At 47.5% G+C, this 17,487-nt stretch overlaps 1 protein-coding gene across 1 annotated transcript; it reads left to right on the top strand.

Annotated features, from left to right (window-relative positions):
* Window positions 1-317: 317 nt before the first annotated feature.
* Window positions 318-17,052, top strand: HHIPL2 (HHIP like 2; the record flags this gene model as incomplete). Its single annotated transcript, XM_081039006.1, has 9 exons — window positions 318-638; window positions 3,412-4,064; window positions 4,953-5,096; window positions 7,068-7,399; window positions 8,193-8,319; window positions 9,459-9,604; window positions 13,048-13,129; window positions 15,600-15,682; window positions 16,427-17,052. The coding sequence occupies 9 exons, from the start codon at window positions 318-320 to the stop codon at window positions 16,801-16,803; spliced, it is 2,265 nt and encodes a 754-aa protein (XP_080895132.1). The 3' UTR covers window positions 16,804-17,052.
* Between the last annotated feature and the right edge of the window lie 435 nt (window positions 17,053-17,487).

Raw genomic sequence — 17,487 nt, 5'->3', positions numbered from 1 at the left:
TCACAGCGTCTATGCCACTGTCCACGTTGCCACTTTATGCTGAGCAGACGTGCACCCCAGTAAGTGGCCAGCTTCATGTGTAGGAGATTGGAGGGGACAGGGACACCTCTCACTGCTTTCACAAGAGACATTTAGCCACCCAGCCCACAGAAGGGACATGGCCCAGAAACCACCTTAGTGAACTTGGTTGGGGCAGGGTGGGGGTGGAAGAAGGAAGGAAGAAAAGCCCTGGGGGGGGCAGGTGGGGGGAGGCGGGAACTAGGCAGAGCAGGGAAGTCAACCTGAGCAAACACAGCAGGAGTGTTCCCAAGGCCAAAATGCTGAGAAAATCCACTGGTAGGGGGGATGTGACTTGGCGGGTCCCCTGGCTCCGCACCTCTTCTGGCATCTTCTGCCTCTGCCTCACATTCTGGTTGGACCAGGTGGGCTTGCTGCAGGGACACCCCCAGTGCCTAGATTATGGGCCCCCCTTCCGGCCCCTCTTCCACCTCGAGTTTTGCTCTGACTACGAGTCCTTCGGCTGCTGTGACCATAGCCAGGACCTCCGCATCGCGGCTCGGTATTGGGACATCATGGACTACTTTGATCTGAAGGGCCACGAGCTGTGTGGTGGTTACATTAAAGACATCCTTTGCCAGGTAGGCCTGCGTGTAACCCGTAACCCTGCGGGAAATGGGGGCGCTGGCTTAGAAACCCCGCAGCTCTGGGTGCCGGGCCAGTGGCCTGGCTCCTGGGGGAGGGCTCTTTGGGCACCCAGCCTGGAAACTCACCTGCCGACTGCGTCACCTTAGAGCTTTGGGCTCTGGACAGGTACATGGAGGCAAGATGTGCTGAGTTTGGTTTCCACTGGTTTCCCAAAGCCCTCTCTCTGGGGCTCTGCTGGTCCTGGTGCTTTCTCAGGCCCCAGGGGACAGCTGGGGGTCCTTCCCGATGCTCTCAAAGCAGCTGTTGTCGGGGAACTCCCCGCAGAGCTCCAAGAGCTGGGCACAGCTCACACCTGTGGTGTTTGTGGGTATATGGAGGGAGCGGAGGCACCTGCTGGGGTCCAGTCCTCACCTGGGTCGTGTGTGCCAGGGGGTCCTGGTGTGATGACGGTGGTGACGGGCTGGGGGAGCTGTCCCCAGCATTCCAGAGCTGGACTGGGAGAGCTTCAGGCAGCTGAGTGGCAGTGACTCACAGGTTCTGTTTCTCCTGGCTCTCCGGCGGCCAAAACCCACATGCCTGGCAGGCATCACCCATGCTGGGTACAGGCTGCACAGACTGGGGATGAGACACAGGAAATCCAGGCAGGAAGACCTTTGATCTGAGACACAAGTGGTCACCCGTACTCCCCATGCAGGGAACACAGCAGAGTGTAGCCCAGAGGCCAGTACTTGGGTGGCATCGCCCCTGGCTTTGCGCACCTTGGACACCACCCCTCTGCTGGTTCCTGGAGAACTAACTCAGGGATCACCATGTGGGCAAACACGGCGCTCTTAGAAGCAACAGTGAGCCTGTCAGTTTCTGAGATGTCCCTTGGTAGAAACGTCTCCCCCTCCCTCTCTCGTCCCTGACCCTTTCCTATTGGGTGAGGTATCAGAAAACCAAAATCAGCAGCTCTCCTGTTTTAGGGATTTGAAGAATCAGAATAACCTACACGTGTCTATTAAAATTCACAAGGCCTTCCCTCTTTCTTGCCCCACACAGCAAAGACTCTGCAGGCAGCTGTTATGACCCCTGTTTTACTGATGAGGAATTTGGAATTTAAAGGACCTGTCTGAGGTCACACAGTGTGGGGCATGAATCTAAGGCTCAGACTCCAAGTCCTGTGCCCTCTGATCACACCACGCCAGGGGAGAGAACAACAGCACCGGCCCACTCGCTCACTGGTCTTCTGCCCCGGGGCTAGTGGAAGCTCCGTCACAACAGAGCCTTTGTGCCCCTCTCTGCACACACACACGCGCACACACGTGCTCGCACACATGCATGCACACATGCACACACGCACACGCACACACACACTCACGCACCACACAGAGGACAGTGCCTGGTGCACAGCGGACTCTTCCTGGGCCTTAGCTTTCTCAGACAGAGAAATGACAGTAACTGAGCCAATGGAGTAGAAGCGACCGCGCAGAACCTAAATTCCTGCATGGGAGTGTGCCGTGTCCGCAGCTGCATTTCCACAGCCCCGCTCACCCTGTTCACTAGCCTCTCATCCTGAGTTTGTCTCCCCTTTCTTGTCTTCCCACTCCCCGTGAGAGGACAGTCAGTGAGATGAGACTCAGAGCCACTCAGTTTGCTTCTTGTCGGCAAACTTGAATTGAAACAGACAGTCCAGGGAGAGACGCTGTGACTCCCTGGGCTCTTCCTTCCCCTCTTCCCATAACCCAGGGCCTGCTCTGTTCTCAGGGCTGAAATAAGAGAGAAAGGAAAACTCAACTACATCTGAGAAGTGGTGCTGGTCCCTTTGTTCATTGATGAGACAGCAGACAGTGTCACGCCGGCTGGCTGGCAGGCTGGGAGGGATATCAGTAATGGGGTGGGGTTGGCGGGGGTCTGGGCCAGTGGATTCCACGCTGCTCACTGGCCCCAAACTGCACCCTTTAAATTGGTCTTGTTTGCTTTCCTCATCTCAATTGCTTCTGTCTTCCATCACTGTTGGGTGTTGGTTGTCTACCCACAATGTTCTGTTTTCCTCCTAAAAAATACCTACAGTTTTGGGAGATCTGAGTAGCAGATGCTTCTTTGGGCACACGTCCTTGTGTGTTTATGTGAAGAGAAGTCGTGTGGCCCTGTAGCCATAATTCAAATTTGTGGAGCTCCCAGCATAGCACGTTGTATACATTAAACACCTAAATATTTTTAATAAATAAGTGATGAAATTACTAGATGCCTAATCTCTGGTAGCGATACATTGCATGTCCATTTTCATGATTTGATTTTTAAATTGTAAAATATTTCAAACCTTTGGAAAAGCACAGAAAATGAAATAATTCACATTATGTAATCCAACGTTCGGATTTAATCAATGTGACACTTTTGCCACATTGCTTCAGATTTGTATAAAGAAGTCAAATCTTACAGATACAGCATTTATGGTAAAGAGAAAGATGAAGAAATTTGGTATTATCTCTTTAAAAAAAAATTCGTCACTTAAAGATACTTTGTGTCCAGCACCAAGTTCAATGATAGAGCTGTATAGTGAATATGTGAGATTACCCCCCTACCGCCGCCTACTTTCTGCCTTCCAACGAGGATTAACTTGGAAGAACATTTGGGTTCCAGAGAAGAGCTTTACGAGTATTGGTCATAGAAACTCCACAATCCCGATTCTTTCTGAGATCCCTTTTTCTTCTGCTTGCTCAGAAATTGGGACCAGCTCTACTGTGGCCAGAGTGACTGGGGATTGAGCGTCCTTTTCTTTTCTAGGAGTGCTCACCCTATGCAGCCCACCTCTACGATGCTGAGAACCCTCAGACACCCCTCCGGAACCTTCCTGGCCTCTGCTCGGACTACTGTTCCGCATTCCACTCTAATTGCCACTCTGCCATCTCCCTGCTGACCAGTGACCGTCGCCTCCAGGAGACCCATGGAAAAGATGGCACTCACTTCTGCCAGCTCCTCAACCTTCCTGACAAGGACTACTGCTTCCCTAACGTCCTGAAGAATGGCCATCTCAACCGCAACCTCGGTCTGGTGGCCGAGGATCCCCAGGGCTGTCTGCAGCTCTGCCTGACCGAGGTGGCCAATGGGTTGAGGAACCCCGTGTCCATGGCCCATGCCGGGGACGGCACCCATCGCTTCTTCGTGGCCGAGCAGGTGGGGGTGGTGTGGGTCTATCTGCCTGATGGCAGTCGCCTTGAACAACCCTTCCTGGACCTCACGAACACCGTGTTGACCACTCCATGGATTGGGGATGAGAGAGGCTTCTTGGGACTGGCTTTTCACCCCAAATTCCGCCGCAACCGCAAGTTCTATATTTATTATTCATGCCTGGGCAAGAAGAAGATAGAAAAGATTCGGGTTTGTGAGATGAAGGTTTCTCAGGCTGATCCCAACAAAGCGGACCCCAAGTCGGCGAGGTGAGACATACCCATGAGAACCTGTGTACCGTGCTCCAGAATAATGTGACCGGTCCTCTGAGACTATACAGGGAAACTTCCTGGTTTTAGAGCCGCTCGCTTATCATGTTGACAAGGAGTCATTGTTGCTTCATGAGGACAGCCCAAGCCAGGCTCTTGAGTCTGTGGTCTTCAGGGGGTATAGCCATCACCTTACAGTTACCTAGTTAGAGCTATGCTCGCTTGTCTTTATAGAAGGTAAGCAGAGGCCAGTGGCCATAATGGTTTGAGACACGATTATAGATAACATCAATATATATAATAGCAGCCTCTGATTGTTGTGTGGCCATTAGATCCCAGGCCCTTTATCTGGAACGTGGGAATTCTCATCCCCACAGGAAGCCTGTGGCATAAGACCATAGAGCTACGGATGTGTGATCAGACGAAGAACTCATTCTAACCTACTTCAAGTTCACGCTGTCTCCATGCTACCTTTCTGTGCTTTTCCTCCTTCTCCTTTCTGCCTTGTCTCTCTTTTTCCATATAGTCCTGTTAGGGGAATGAAAAGAGCATCAAGAACTGATAGACTGACCCCTCGTAGGTTGCTCAAGGGAAGGGATTAGGAGTTCTTGTAGCCCAGAGAGTATGGCCAAGCCCCAGAAAAGGATGACTGTATCCCTGGCTGAGTCTCCAGCCCATGAAGTCATGATATGAAAGAAAAACAATCCATGAAGGAGTCGTACTAGGAAAACAAGGGATGTGTCAGAGCCTCAAAGCTACCTGTTTCGTGATCCTTGGAAATTCTGGAGCAGGTCTTGGCTGGTTTGGACCAGTCATTTCTGAGTACCTCAAGAGGATACAGACGAGCTTCTATAACAGCCTAATGAATAGTTTCTTTTTTCCTTCCAGGGTCATCTTGGAGATAGAAGAACCAGCTTCAAACCATAATGGTGGACAACTCCTGTTTGGCCTGGATGGCTATCTGTACATATTCACTGGGGATGGAGGACAGGCTGGGGATCCCTTCGGCCAATTTGGAAACGCTCAGAACAAGTAAGCTGGGTGGAGGCCAGGCCCCATCCTCTGAGGGTGAGCCCCTGGTGCAATGTTTTTACTGAGATGGAATCTCTAGAAGGTCAAACCCAAATCGCTCACTGCTAGCCCCCTCTGTTGAGGCAAGTGAGAGAACCTTTGGTTTTCTGCCCTATATGTTTCAGACACTATATTTTGGTAATTAATATTCTGGATGGCGATGTAATTTTCAGAGCGCTATGTAAACATGAATTCAGAGTGTTTAATGTATGTTATCAGGACGTTGTTTACCACACCAAGACCTGACGATCCAATTTAATTCAACGCTACAATATTATTGAGTTCTGTGTTCCAGGCACTGTGCTAGGCCCTAGAGACACGTGGCAGGTTAGTTAGTAAGAGCTAACGTATATTGGGTAAGTTCTGTGTGTCAGGTGCTGTTTCACTGTCTTACATGTATTTGAGAATGTAATTCTAACAACCAACAAGGGTGAGAATCTTTATCTGTTTTAATGGATGTATCCCCAGCACTTAGAATATTGCCTGGCACAAGGAAGTCACTCCATAAATACTTACGGAATGAATGAATCTTATGAAGTGTAGGTAGTATGACAATCATTTTACAGACAAGAAGATAGAGGCAGAGAGGATTAAGTAGTTTGTCCAAGATCGCACAGCAAGTAAGAGGCAGAACCAGAATTAAACCTCAGACAACCTGGCATGAAAGTCTAATGAGGCAGTGCTACCTAGATAAAGGTCACGTGTTCCTTCTGCCCTTTGGACCCAGCAAGCACTTGGGTCCCGTATCCCTAGTTATAAAACTATTATGGTTGATAATGGTAAAGAGGCGTTTGTCCAGTGCCTGCTGTGTGTCAGGAATTACCTTCCATGCTGTAACACAATAACGCATTTAACCCTTACATTACAGCTAAACTGCAAGATACCGTGTTCCCTCCAAAATAAGACCTAACCGGAAAACAAGCCCTAGCATGATTTTTCAGGATGACATCCCCTGAACATAAGCTCCAATGCATCTTTTGGAGCAAAAATTAGTATAAGACCCACTCTTATTTTCGGGGAAACGTGGTAGTGTTACTGGCCCCTGCTTTACAAATGAGGAAACTGAGGCCCAGAGACCACAGTTATTTGCAGAGCCTCTGAAAGCCTTTGTTCTTTCTACTGACCACATTGCTCTATGAGGAAGAATAGAACCAGCTCCTTTTAAAAGTATGAGACCAAATGTGAGAGAAACCATCTCATTGTGTAAAAAAAAAAAAATTAAAAAAAAAATTGCTCAGGGTCTCACAGGACTACCTCAAACTTTTTCCTAGTGGTTCTCCTTGAGCCAAAACTCAGGAAGTCTTACATCGTGTGTGTGTGTGTGTGTGTGTGTGTGTGTGTGTGTGTGTGTGTGTTATCATGTCTCCATGTGATTCCTGGCAGTTGCTAGGCATCAACTATTAGCAGGCCTCCCAGCAATCTCTTCTGGGCCTGTGCCATTTGATTTGATTTCATTTTATTTCATTTATTTTACTTTTTAATTTTATTTTATTTTTATTTTGAATGCATAACGGGAGACCTACCTTTTAAAAAGTTTAAATATATAACACAATATTGTTAATTGTAGGGACAGTATGTTACAGCAGACTTCTAGAACCTGCTCATCTTGCACACACATGGCCACCAGGTATATGAGAAAAATGCTCAGCATCACTAATCATCAGGGAAATGCAAATCAAACCCACAAGGAGATATCACCTCACACTTGTGAGGATGGCTATTATTAAAAAATAAAAAAGACAAGAAGTGTTGGCAAGATGTAGAGACATTTGAACCTTTGTGCTCTGTGGGTAGGAATGCAAAATCGTACAGCTGCTATGGAAAACAGTATGGAGACTTCTCAGAAAATTAAAAACAGACCTAGCATCTGATCCAGAAAGTCCCCTTCTGGGTGTCCACTATGTTCCTGCTTCTTGGCCACCTTTCTTCCAGAAGTTCCCTGCTGGGAAAAGTGTTGAGGATCGACGTGAACGGGGCAGGCTCAGACGGCAGGCGGTACCGAGTCCCTCCGGACAATCCATTTGTGTCTGAGCCGGGGGCCCACCCCGCCGTCTATGCCTATGGAATCAGAAACATATGGCGCTGTGCCGTGGACCGAGGGGACCCCATCACGCACCAGGGACGAGGCCGGATTTTCTGTGGGGATGTGGGACAGAACAGATTTGAAGAAGTGGACATCATTGTGAAAGGTGGGAACTACGGCTGGAGGGCCAAGGAAGGGTTCGCGTGTTACGACAGAAAACTTTGTCACAATGCCTCTTTGGGTAAGTCAGAAGCTCTCTGGGGGATTTCTTGAAATGAAGTGGAAGCGGGGGATTAAAACTGAATGTGGCTTTGTTGGTGTCCTGTGGATAGTACTTCTCACGTGGTCCTCTAGCCACTAACCTGAGAAACGCCTGCGCAGTGCCTGTTAACCTAATCAGTTTGAATCTTGCGTGGACAGGGTCCTGGGAGTGACCTGGGAGTCTGCATTTCAAATAAGTTATCCACGCAGTTTTTAGGCATACTGTTTTGTGAACCACTGGCAGAGGAAAATTGGTGGCTGTATGTTTCCATTTATTTCCCAATTGTGATAGCCCAGTGAAATGATATTCCTTATGTAGCCAGGTAGTAGTACCCTCCCGAAGCATCAACAATCCAGGTGTGGTTTAGGTATATTTTGTCACCATGCCTTCCTTAGTCTGTCCTCTAAGTTACAAAGAAGTCTTACAGATCCTCATGATATTTTCCAAATCCTTAAGCCTGAGTGTCTGCCATGAGTATCTGCCTGAGTATCTAGAGGAAAAATGTAGGTGTGTGGATTTCCAGGTCACTCCCTCACCTGCAGGGGAATGTTCGTCTTCCTTTCTGCTTGCAGAGGCCAGTCAAATGGGAAGCTCGCAAATATTATGGCTGGTCTGTTGAGAAAAATGAACGTGATTGTCTCGGTTGCCTGTCCTACCGAAGGAAAAGAATGAAGTGTTCTCAACTCAGGCAACGACATGAAGAAGCCCCCTGCTTCCTCCTTGAAGCTCCCAATTGTTAGCTATGACTCTCACTCTCTTTGTTCCTGGACAGATGACATTCTGCCAATCTATGCTTATGGCCGTGAATTGGGGAAGTCAGTCACCGGAGGGTATGTCTACCGTGGCTGCGAGTCTCCAAATCTTAATGGCCTCTACATCTTTGGGGACTTCATGAGTGGGTAAGGGAGGATTGATGTCCCCTCTCTCTTTTTATTTTCACATTTTTATGAATAAGAAAGCTAGATGGACTCCCATCACTGTCTTTTTAACTCCAGGGGTATGCGAGGCTCTGCCTAGGTTTTCCTTCCTGTGTTGGAAGCTCTTTCAGCAAGCTGGGGCAATTGTTCGTTTCCCATCTCTTAGGGAACACAGACCTTCTCTGTCTGATATCCAGTGCCTTTTAAACTATTGTCGTTCTATTTTGTCTAGGTTTTTGACTGTTTGGGAGTGTAAATCGGGTCCTTGGTAGCCCATCTTAGTTAGAAAGGATGTTAATATTTTCATGCTGCAATTCTTGGTTACAGAGATGGGGTAGAGTTAGTAATAGGTCAGTTCTTTTATCACTTGTTAGAGTTCTCGGATTTAATTGTTCTTTATGTGTTTTACCATAATTATTACCTCTCACTCCACCCCCACATATATCACTTGGTTAATATGCAGTGATTCTGAATTGAAGAATATGCATTAGAATCACCTGGGGTTTGGCATCTCTGTTTTCATACAGCTTTTCAGGTGACACCCCTAATTTACCCAACTTCCTTTCTCTTTCCTTCTAAAAACCCATTTTTAGTTCAGATAGATGAACAAGGATATGAAGCATCAATTCCCTACTATATAGAAATAATAATAATAATAATAGTAATAATAATAATGGCTACTGTTTTTTGAGCCTTTACTATATTCCAAGCACATTGGTAAGATATTTATGTGTATTATCTTATTTACCTTCACAAGTCTCGCCTATGAGATAAATTCTATGACCATTTGACATTGTACAGATGAGGAAACTAAGGCTTAGAGATATTGAGCAACTAGCAAAAGATCACACACCTAATAAAAATTAGGTTAGTCTTTTGTAGTGGTGCAACCCTTACAGGGCACTAAACTCCTTTTATAACAAAATGAACTTCCCCATCTAGGTCAGTGGGTGACTGTGTATCTCAGAAGCAGTGTTTGGATTCATGGGAAGAGCTAATTATTGGTCACACATGGGGGACCCCATCTTAGTACTCAAAGAGTCCCTGATTTTAGGAGGAAAAATGTACTGCAGGGTGGAAATATGGATCCCTAAAAATATAAGGTTTTATTTTTCATCTAGTCGACTTATGGCTTTGCAGGAAGATAGAAAAACCAAGAAATGGAAGAAACAGGATATTTGCCTGGGCAACCCTGCGTCCTGTGCCTTCCCAGGGCTGATCAGCACCTACAGCAAGTTTATCATCTCCTTCGCTGAAGATGAAGCAGGTACCAAATGTACAGGGTTATCTCATTTCTGCGTTCTGGAACTTAGATAATCCCAGGCATTGTGGACAGAATGTTTATTATTATTACTATTGTTATTAAGTGGCAATGGCCACTTCTATTTTCACTATCATTTGGTCACCTTTTGTAATGTGCTGGATACTGTTCTAAGCACGTTACTTTTGTTGTCTTGTGCCCCTGATGTCATTATTATGCTCATTTCACTCAGGAGGAAACAAATTGACTGTGTCAATCTGCCCTTTCTTGGTTGAGCTCTATATTCAATGTGTGGGCCAAATCAAGGTCTACCTATTGGTCTTTTCAATCCCGTGACTACGAAGGAGGTGTATGTGCTCCCTTCTTCCTGCTTGATTCCAGTTTGCAATCATAGGAACATAGATGGGGCCAATAGTGGGGCAGACCAAATGGACCAGAGGTGTTTGTCCTGTTGGTGTTGCCTGGGAGATTATATATATATAAATATAAATATAATCCCATATAAATATATAATCCCATATAAATATATGGGAGAGAGAGATAATCAGTAGAGACAGGCTCAGCTCTAATAAATTTCCCCAAATTTTGTAACCAGAAAATGGGTTCTTTAATTTCAGCTTTACACAATTTCTGTTTTTGAAAGAAAATATTTTATTTGGCTCTGGATCTAGCCATTCTTGGAGGCAAGGAAGAGAATAAAATGATCACTTAGGGTCCCTTCCAGACCTAGGATTCTCTGTAAGTGTAAATCAGAGCCTTGAAGATTTCCTGAGTATTTGGTTGCTTTCCACTCTGAGCCATGGAGTGGCTGTACAGGACCTTTACTTGAATAGAACCTAAGGAAATCCAGTCCGCTTCTGGACCCTTTTCTCTCACTTAGCTTATGAATAGACAGTTTGAAATGAACGCTTTAGAGGAGCAGAGGATATGGAAAAATTCAAGCCTTCTTAGTGGAGAAAAGTCCTCGTGGGTTCCAAATTGGAAGTCCAAACATATGAAAAAGGAGAGAAACCACAGGCCAGCAGGGTGATGTTCAGTGGAAAATGGATGACGTGTCACAGGCCTGGTGGGGCCTGTCCCCTGCTGGATCCTCCCAGGCAGGAGCCCCTGGAGGCTGGCGACCTCTGGAGGTTGGAGTCCCCAGAGGCTGGCCTACTCCGTGACTCTGGCTGCCGTCTTCTGTGCTTGCTCCTTTACAGGAGGCCCAGAAACCCTGGCTTTGATGGTGTGGTTTGTTGTACCCATAGACTTCTCATAGGACAGAACAGGCAGTGTTTGAATACCAGTCAGGACATCTGGCAGACAACACTAAGTGTCCTTGGCTGCATTGCATGTGGACTTGCCAATGCATTCCTAAGCCAGACTTTGCCCAAGGGCGGCCATAAAGCCAGGATAGCTGTTCCCAAGACAAATTATTTTCTTCCAGAGTTTCTTCCCTTTGCGTTTTTGTGCAGATTGATTCAGATTTCCTGCGTGTGTCATAGTCTTTCCCACTTATAGACATATTTAGGTCTGAGGATTATTTGAGTATTTATTCTCAGTCACCAGTTTCAGATTAGTCATTTTCAGTTGTACCAAGCTTTCTGCCTCCGCTAGTTCAAGGTCTTCTAGCTGACAGCTGGAATAAATAAACGACCTCAGAGTGAGGGGCGGACATGGGGCTGCCTATTACTGGTCCCCAAGGTTTGGATTTCTGAATGTCAGTCACTGAGGAACATTCTCCAGAGGGCTGGTCAAAACAATAATGCTTGCAATAAATTCACATTACGTTCATTTTGTTTTACAGGGCATATTATAGTTTTTTGGGTGTGTGTGTGTGTGTTTCCCTAAAATGTATTTTAAAATGTCAGTTAGCCAATACTGATGAAATTCACTTCTAGCTTTTTTCCCCTTTAAACATACAGTGGGAATTCTATGGCATATGTAGAGCATATAATTTACGTAGACTGTAGTAAAGAATATGCAATAATGCAGGGTTTTCAATTCTCCTTTTAGACTAGAAATTTGTTGCATGGTTTGGAGGGGCCCCTGCATGAGGGCCACCTGTGTACTGGCAGCTACTTGGTGGATACCCCGTTCATCTCATGGTAGAACCATATAACCACCTCCAGTGGTGCCTGGGGTTTCCAATCAGAGGGGACAAACTGGCTCTAAGCAGGTGTGTCCAACGTCCTCAGACCCCCTTCCCAGGGGAAGATGATAAATAGAGCTTGTCAGTACACAAAAAAGACAGTTTCTTAGGCAACTGTTAGCCTGTGGGAGGGGCTCTGCACAGCCCATGCGCTGCTCACTCAGCACGAGAGCACTGTTGGTCACTGTTCGCCACAAATGCAAGGAAGAAGGTTGTTTAAGAACCCGGAGCTCTCTGAAGCTCTAGGCCATTCCAATTTGCGGTTCAGTAGATGTTTCCTTCCATAAAGTTGAGAGAGCGTGTAAAGCACACAAGAAAAAGCGAATGAAATTCAGTGCAGGGGCGCAGACATTGTGCTGGGGTCACAGAGCTGTTTGTCACAGCACCGACCCTTAAGGAGTAAGGACACAGGAAAGGAAAAGTAACTGCCAATTACTGAGCCCTTTCTAATGTAAAACCTAACAATCAGGTGAGGTATTATTATCCCCATTTGAGAAACTAATAAATAACATGAGGGTGACACGTGGGAGGTGGCCCAGAACAACACAGTTGATAACAGGTGTTAGCAGAATTCAGACTCAGGTTGATCTAACTCCGAAGTTGGGCTCATAAACCCCATGCTATGTATACTGTCCCTCACAGGTAACTACAAAACAAGGTGAAATGAGGCAGTGACTCTGAGAATGAATGACACTTTCAGGGGTTCAAACATGAGGAAATAGAAGGTGTCAGGGGCCCCTACTAAAAGAGAGGAAGGAGAGAGTGGGTCGAGGGGATTTCAGTGAGGTGTGGAGAAGACCAAGGGGAGAGGCTGGAGGCGGGCGGGTCACAGGAGCCGAGGAACCAAGGACTGAAGAAGGTGGAAATTGAGGAAAGAGGGAGATGGGGGTAGGGTTTCTAACGGCCTAAAGAAAGGGCAATATCCAGTGACTAGTACGTGGCGCCCACCCTGTAGATTGCCTATTTCAGGTTTCCACAGAGAATCCTCACCAACAGGAAAGAGGTGGGAGGAAATGGAGATTCACTGAGGTGGGGTTTCTGAGAGCAAAGGGATGATACAGGAGAAGCCCGTTTGGTTCCATGAACAGAAACAGAAACATATGTCTGCAGAGCCACATGCTGAGCTCCTCTTTGGGGGCTCGAAGATGGACCTTCTCTCAAGGAGCTCTGGACCAGTGAAGGGCCAGCTGCCCATCACGACTCTGGCGTCCTGCCCTGGGCCGCACTGCTTGTCAGGGCTATAGCCCACGCTGAGGATTTCCTGTGTGCCCAGCTCTGTGTCGTGGTTCATTACTGACGGCCTGTCCTCTTTTCTCAGGGGAGCTCTACTTCCTGGCCACCTCTTACCCAAGTGCCTACGCACCACATGGATCTATTTATAAATTTGTTGACCCATCAAGGTGAGATTTGGTCTCATTCTCTTCTCAGGTGCATTGTTATCAGTTTTTATGTCCATGGTAGGTCATAAAGAGTCCTCACTCCCCAAGAATTACCAGAAATTACCAAGGAAGCAAACCCACGCTCAAGATGGAAAACTGCTTGGCCAAGCAAAGTAGGATGACGTGTCCCTAGGAATTATGGGGTATTTGAGAAATGATCTCTTTATGTTTGGAAATGAGGGGTTTGAGCCTTTCCAGGATGGCTAGGCTACACCCACGGCTCTGGTTTTGTTTTTGTTTTTTAAATATACTTCTGGAAACTTCGGTCTGCGATCACCTGACAATGGGTGTACACCTCTGACCCCCTGAGTATTGCTGCCTTGTCCCCTGGTTTTGGTCGAGGTTCCAAGGTCTTTGGCAAGTATCTTCAGGTGTCAGGTTGCCCAGTGTCCGCCCCTGCCCCTTGCTGGAATTCAGTGGCAGTATTTATTCACATGGTGGACTCTTGTTTCATCTGTGTCTTTGCCCACCTCTCTCAGAGGCTAGCCAGTAGCAATGGGAAGAAACACAGCTTCCCATTGGTGAGGTCGTTGAGTGTGTGGTCCGTCCCTGGGAGTGTGTGGACGCAGTGAATCCATCCTGAGTGTTCTAGGCAGTTCTCTCAGGATTCTTGCCCAAAGCACGGAAGTCTCTCCACGAATCAGCTTGAAGACAGGCCCAAGGGGAAACCTTCCCCATGGGACTTCACCATCACGCAGATCTGGGGTGGTGTTCAGAAGACATTTGGTAAATAGGTCCAACTGTTGGCCGGGGCTCAGGACCTGACCCAGCTCATCTCCATTTGACAGCAGGACGCTCGGAAGTTCCTGGAAGGGGCTCAGGCCACGGCCTGGGGTGCTCTCCTGACAGCAGGAGTGCCGAGAGCAGGATTGCCAAGGGGTGAATTTGCTGCTGGGCTGTTTCTACCCCTGGATGTGCTCCACGCATATCTCTTGTGCTCAAGGGACGGGGCAGACCCAGACTCTTTAAAGTGCTTCAGCGAGTTTCTTGTGTACATCCCTTTGACTTTCCTTTGTCGGTTTTCTGATGTAATTGGAGGATAATTTGCTCCCTCTGTCACAAGAGCAGCCATGAGTGGTCAGTCATGAAGCAACTGGAAAGCCTGTTCCACACTGAACACGTCCTTGCTCATTCACCTTTCTGTCGAGTGGACATTTATTAAGTTATTTCTGTGTCCCGGGCACGTGCTGTGTGCTGTGCACATAGGCTCTCACTCAATGCGGACAGAATCCCAACGAGGCCGGCTGACACCCTGGATCTGCAGATCAGGGAACTGAGCCCAGTGCAGTTAAATCACCCGTCCAGCTAGTGAGAAGGGACGAGGACAGGAAGTCAGCTTTCTTAGTGGATCAGAGTCATTCCTGCCTCGCTTGCCCCCTTCCTTGAATTGTAGCCTCCTTTTTTGCAGCTTCTGTAGCCATAGCTCCAAGTTTGCTCCGTTTACTTAAGCAGCCTGTCCACACAAAATGTGCCCGTCCCAGTCTTCTGAGGAGCAGTTGATTTATTTATGTGATTTTTTTTCCCCTTCCATCTTTTCTTCCTGCCCTTCCTTTAGAGTCTGAGCCTGGAGCCTAAGTTTGAATCTTGGCTCTGCCACCGACGGGCTGTGTGACCTTGCATCTGTTTCTTAACCTTTGTGTGCCTCAGTTTGCCCTCCATAAAATGGGATAATAACAGCACCTACTTTAAGGGTCGTTGTGAAGATTCAGTGAGTGTTACTTATAAAGCATTAGTACAGTGCCTAAGCACCATACAAGTGTTTGTTAAATAAATAACAGGTATTACTTTCTTTTTGCACCTGGGATGGGGTGCTAGCAATAAGAGATGGAGTTGGAGCGAGGCTGAGTAGGTGGCAATGGGGACTTGCTGAAAAGTTCATCTGTGCTCTAAATAGCAGCAGTACTGCAAGTCTCCAAGGTCCCTTTTGTTTTAGAAGATACACACAGGGGACAGCAGTGTACTAGTAGGCAGGGAGGCCGGCATCACCTAAGGAAGGGGCTGTGCCACGAGTTCTTGAAGGGATTTACTTTAAAGGAAATCACCACCACCACCACCACCACCACCACCACCATTTATGGAGTATTTGTTATGTGTTCCAACCTTTTTGTGTTTTTTTTTAAATCTCATTTACAAAAATTTCAAAAAGTGATTTGTCCGTCATTTATGGTGTACCAAATACACAGCTCTCATTTAATCCTCATCATCTCCCTGCAAGGAAGGGTATGATTACTTTTGCTATTTTATAGATGGGGAAATTGAAACTTAGCAAGGTTTACTTGCCCATGGTCTCAACAACTCGAAACCAATTCTCTCACTCCCATGGAAGAGGGAGGGCTGAACCCTATTATTGCACATGTATGCCTTTGGTGACCTTGATTTCCTGTTCCCATTTTCAGAGTCTTGTGTCCTCACTTTTTCTATCTGTTTTTAGGCGAGCACCCCCAGGCAAGTGCAAATACAAGCCAGTGCCGGTGAAAACCAAGAGTAAGCGGGTCCAGTTCAGGCCACTCGCCAGTGAGTCTGCCTTCGTCTTGGGCTCAGGCCTGGGCACTGAGGTGCATGCGCAGTGCCCTCTGCGAATAAATGTGCTGCAGTCTTGTCAGGTGGGAGGTCTTAAGTTCTACCTACGCTTATCCCCTGGATGAAGGCTGTTAACTTGTGACTCAGTCTGTGCATTTTCTCTGCATGGCAGAGTGCGTGGGGGCAACACCTGCTTCTCCTGTGACTGACTGTCATTCATTCATTCATTCATTCATTCATTCATTCACTCATGTATTCGTTCATCTGGCATCATTCATTTAGTGCTTCCTCTGGGGCAGGCACTGTGCTAATCCCTGGGGATACAGCAGAGAAGCTGTCCTGTAGGAGTTCAGAATCGGATAGAAGGGGGGCAGGTAGTGTAGGCAAATAAAAAAAGAAATACAGCACTGAGGTTCCAGTACAGAAGGATGTCTGGGGGCCTGAGAGGCCCCCGAGAGTGAGGACTGCTTCCCTGGGGTGGGGTGGGGAGTCAGGAACGACTTGTGGAGGAGGGACACCACCTTCAGAGAGCTATTCCAGAGCGATGTGTCACTGGAGTGACACTATTAGAAAAGTAAGATATTTAGATCAAAGCCAGTTCAGGGAATTAAAAAAAACAATTTCAAAAGAATTTATATTAAAGAACCGTCATGCCATCATAGGTTTCCTGGGTGGGGCTTTTCTTAGAGCTACTTTCCAGGACTTACATTTCTCACTAAATAAATGCTTGTTTCCCAGAGACAGTCTTGGACTTGCTAAAGGAGCAATCAGAGAAAGCTGCTAGAAAATTATCCAATGTAACCTTAGCTTCCAGTCCAGACCGGGCCCCATCTCAGAAAGGCTCCTTCGAGAAGCCAACTTCTCCCACAAGAAGCAGGAAGACATTTCGAGGGCCTGGTGCAAAGAAGGGAACCAGAGTGTGGTCCCCAGACTCCGAGGGGAAGAGGACCAAGAGCCGGAAACCCCACCGTAGCCGGGTAAGCCAGCCCTCACGGCGGAGGCGAGCTGGAAGAAGTTGCCCTCAGCCTTTTCTGTCAAGGTGGCTGAGCAGGGGACCTATGAGGGGAGAACCCCATCACCACGTGGAACCTACTGCTGCCGAACTCGGACCTTAGACATATGGGAAGCTGGGGGTGGAGGTGGGGGCAGACGGGGAGAACTTAGGGCCATCATGGTTGTCCCTCCATGGGGATCTTGCTGTCTGAACAGATGCTCCTCGTCTGCTCTTGTGGGGAAAGCAGATCTCCCGTGGCCAGTGCACCTGGCTATGGTGGATAAACCTGCTTGAAATGGCACTGCACGTCTCCATTTTGTTTTGTGAATGCCTACGACGTAAGGTAATAAATCAACACTTGCTCGAACAGACACGTAGCTGTTGATCTCCTGACGTTTGGCACGAGGGAATCGGGCGTGCCTCGCCCGTGTTTGCCTAAGAACCGCGTTTCCCTCCGATGCCTCAGCCCAGGTCTAGGAGAAGGCCTGTGGTGACAGGTTTCTAAGGAAAGCCCTCTAAAATGGTCATCTCCTTTGCAGGTTCAGTTCTGTTCCTCCAGCGCCTACTACTTTGCCTCGGCAAATAGCATAATAAACGTAACTATATTTTGAGTACCCATTATGTGCCAGGGGTATCGACATTATCTGAAATTGCTATATAACCTCTGTTGAAGATGAAGAAAGCGAGGCTTTGTGAGGTAAATCACTTGCCCTGGGTCACAGCAGCAAGGGGACAGGGAACAGGGTCAGCTGGACTTGAACCAGTGTCCCTCTCAATCTCCTGTTCAACTGCCTCACTGGGGGCC

The sequence above is a fragment of the Rhinolophus hipposideros genome (genome assembly GCF_964194185.1).
Source record: "Rhinolophus hipposideros genome assembly, chromosome: 26".
Classification (NCBI taxonomy): domain Eukaryota; kingdom Metazoa; phylum Chordata; class Mammalia; order Chiroptera; family Rhinolophidae; genus Rhinolophus; species Rhinolophus hipposideros.
This window is presented reverse-complemented; position numbering and strand designations above follow the sequence as displayed.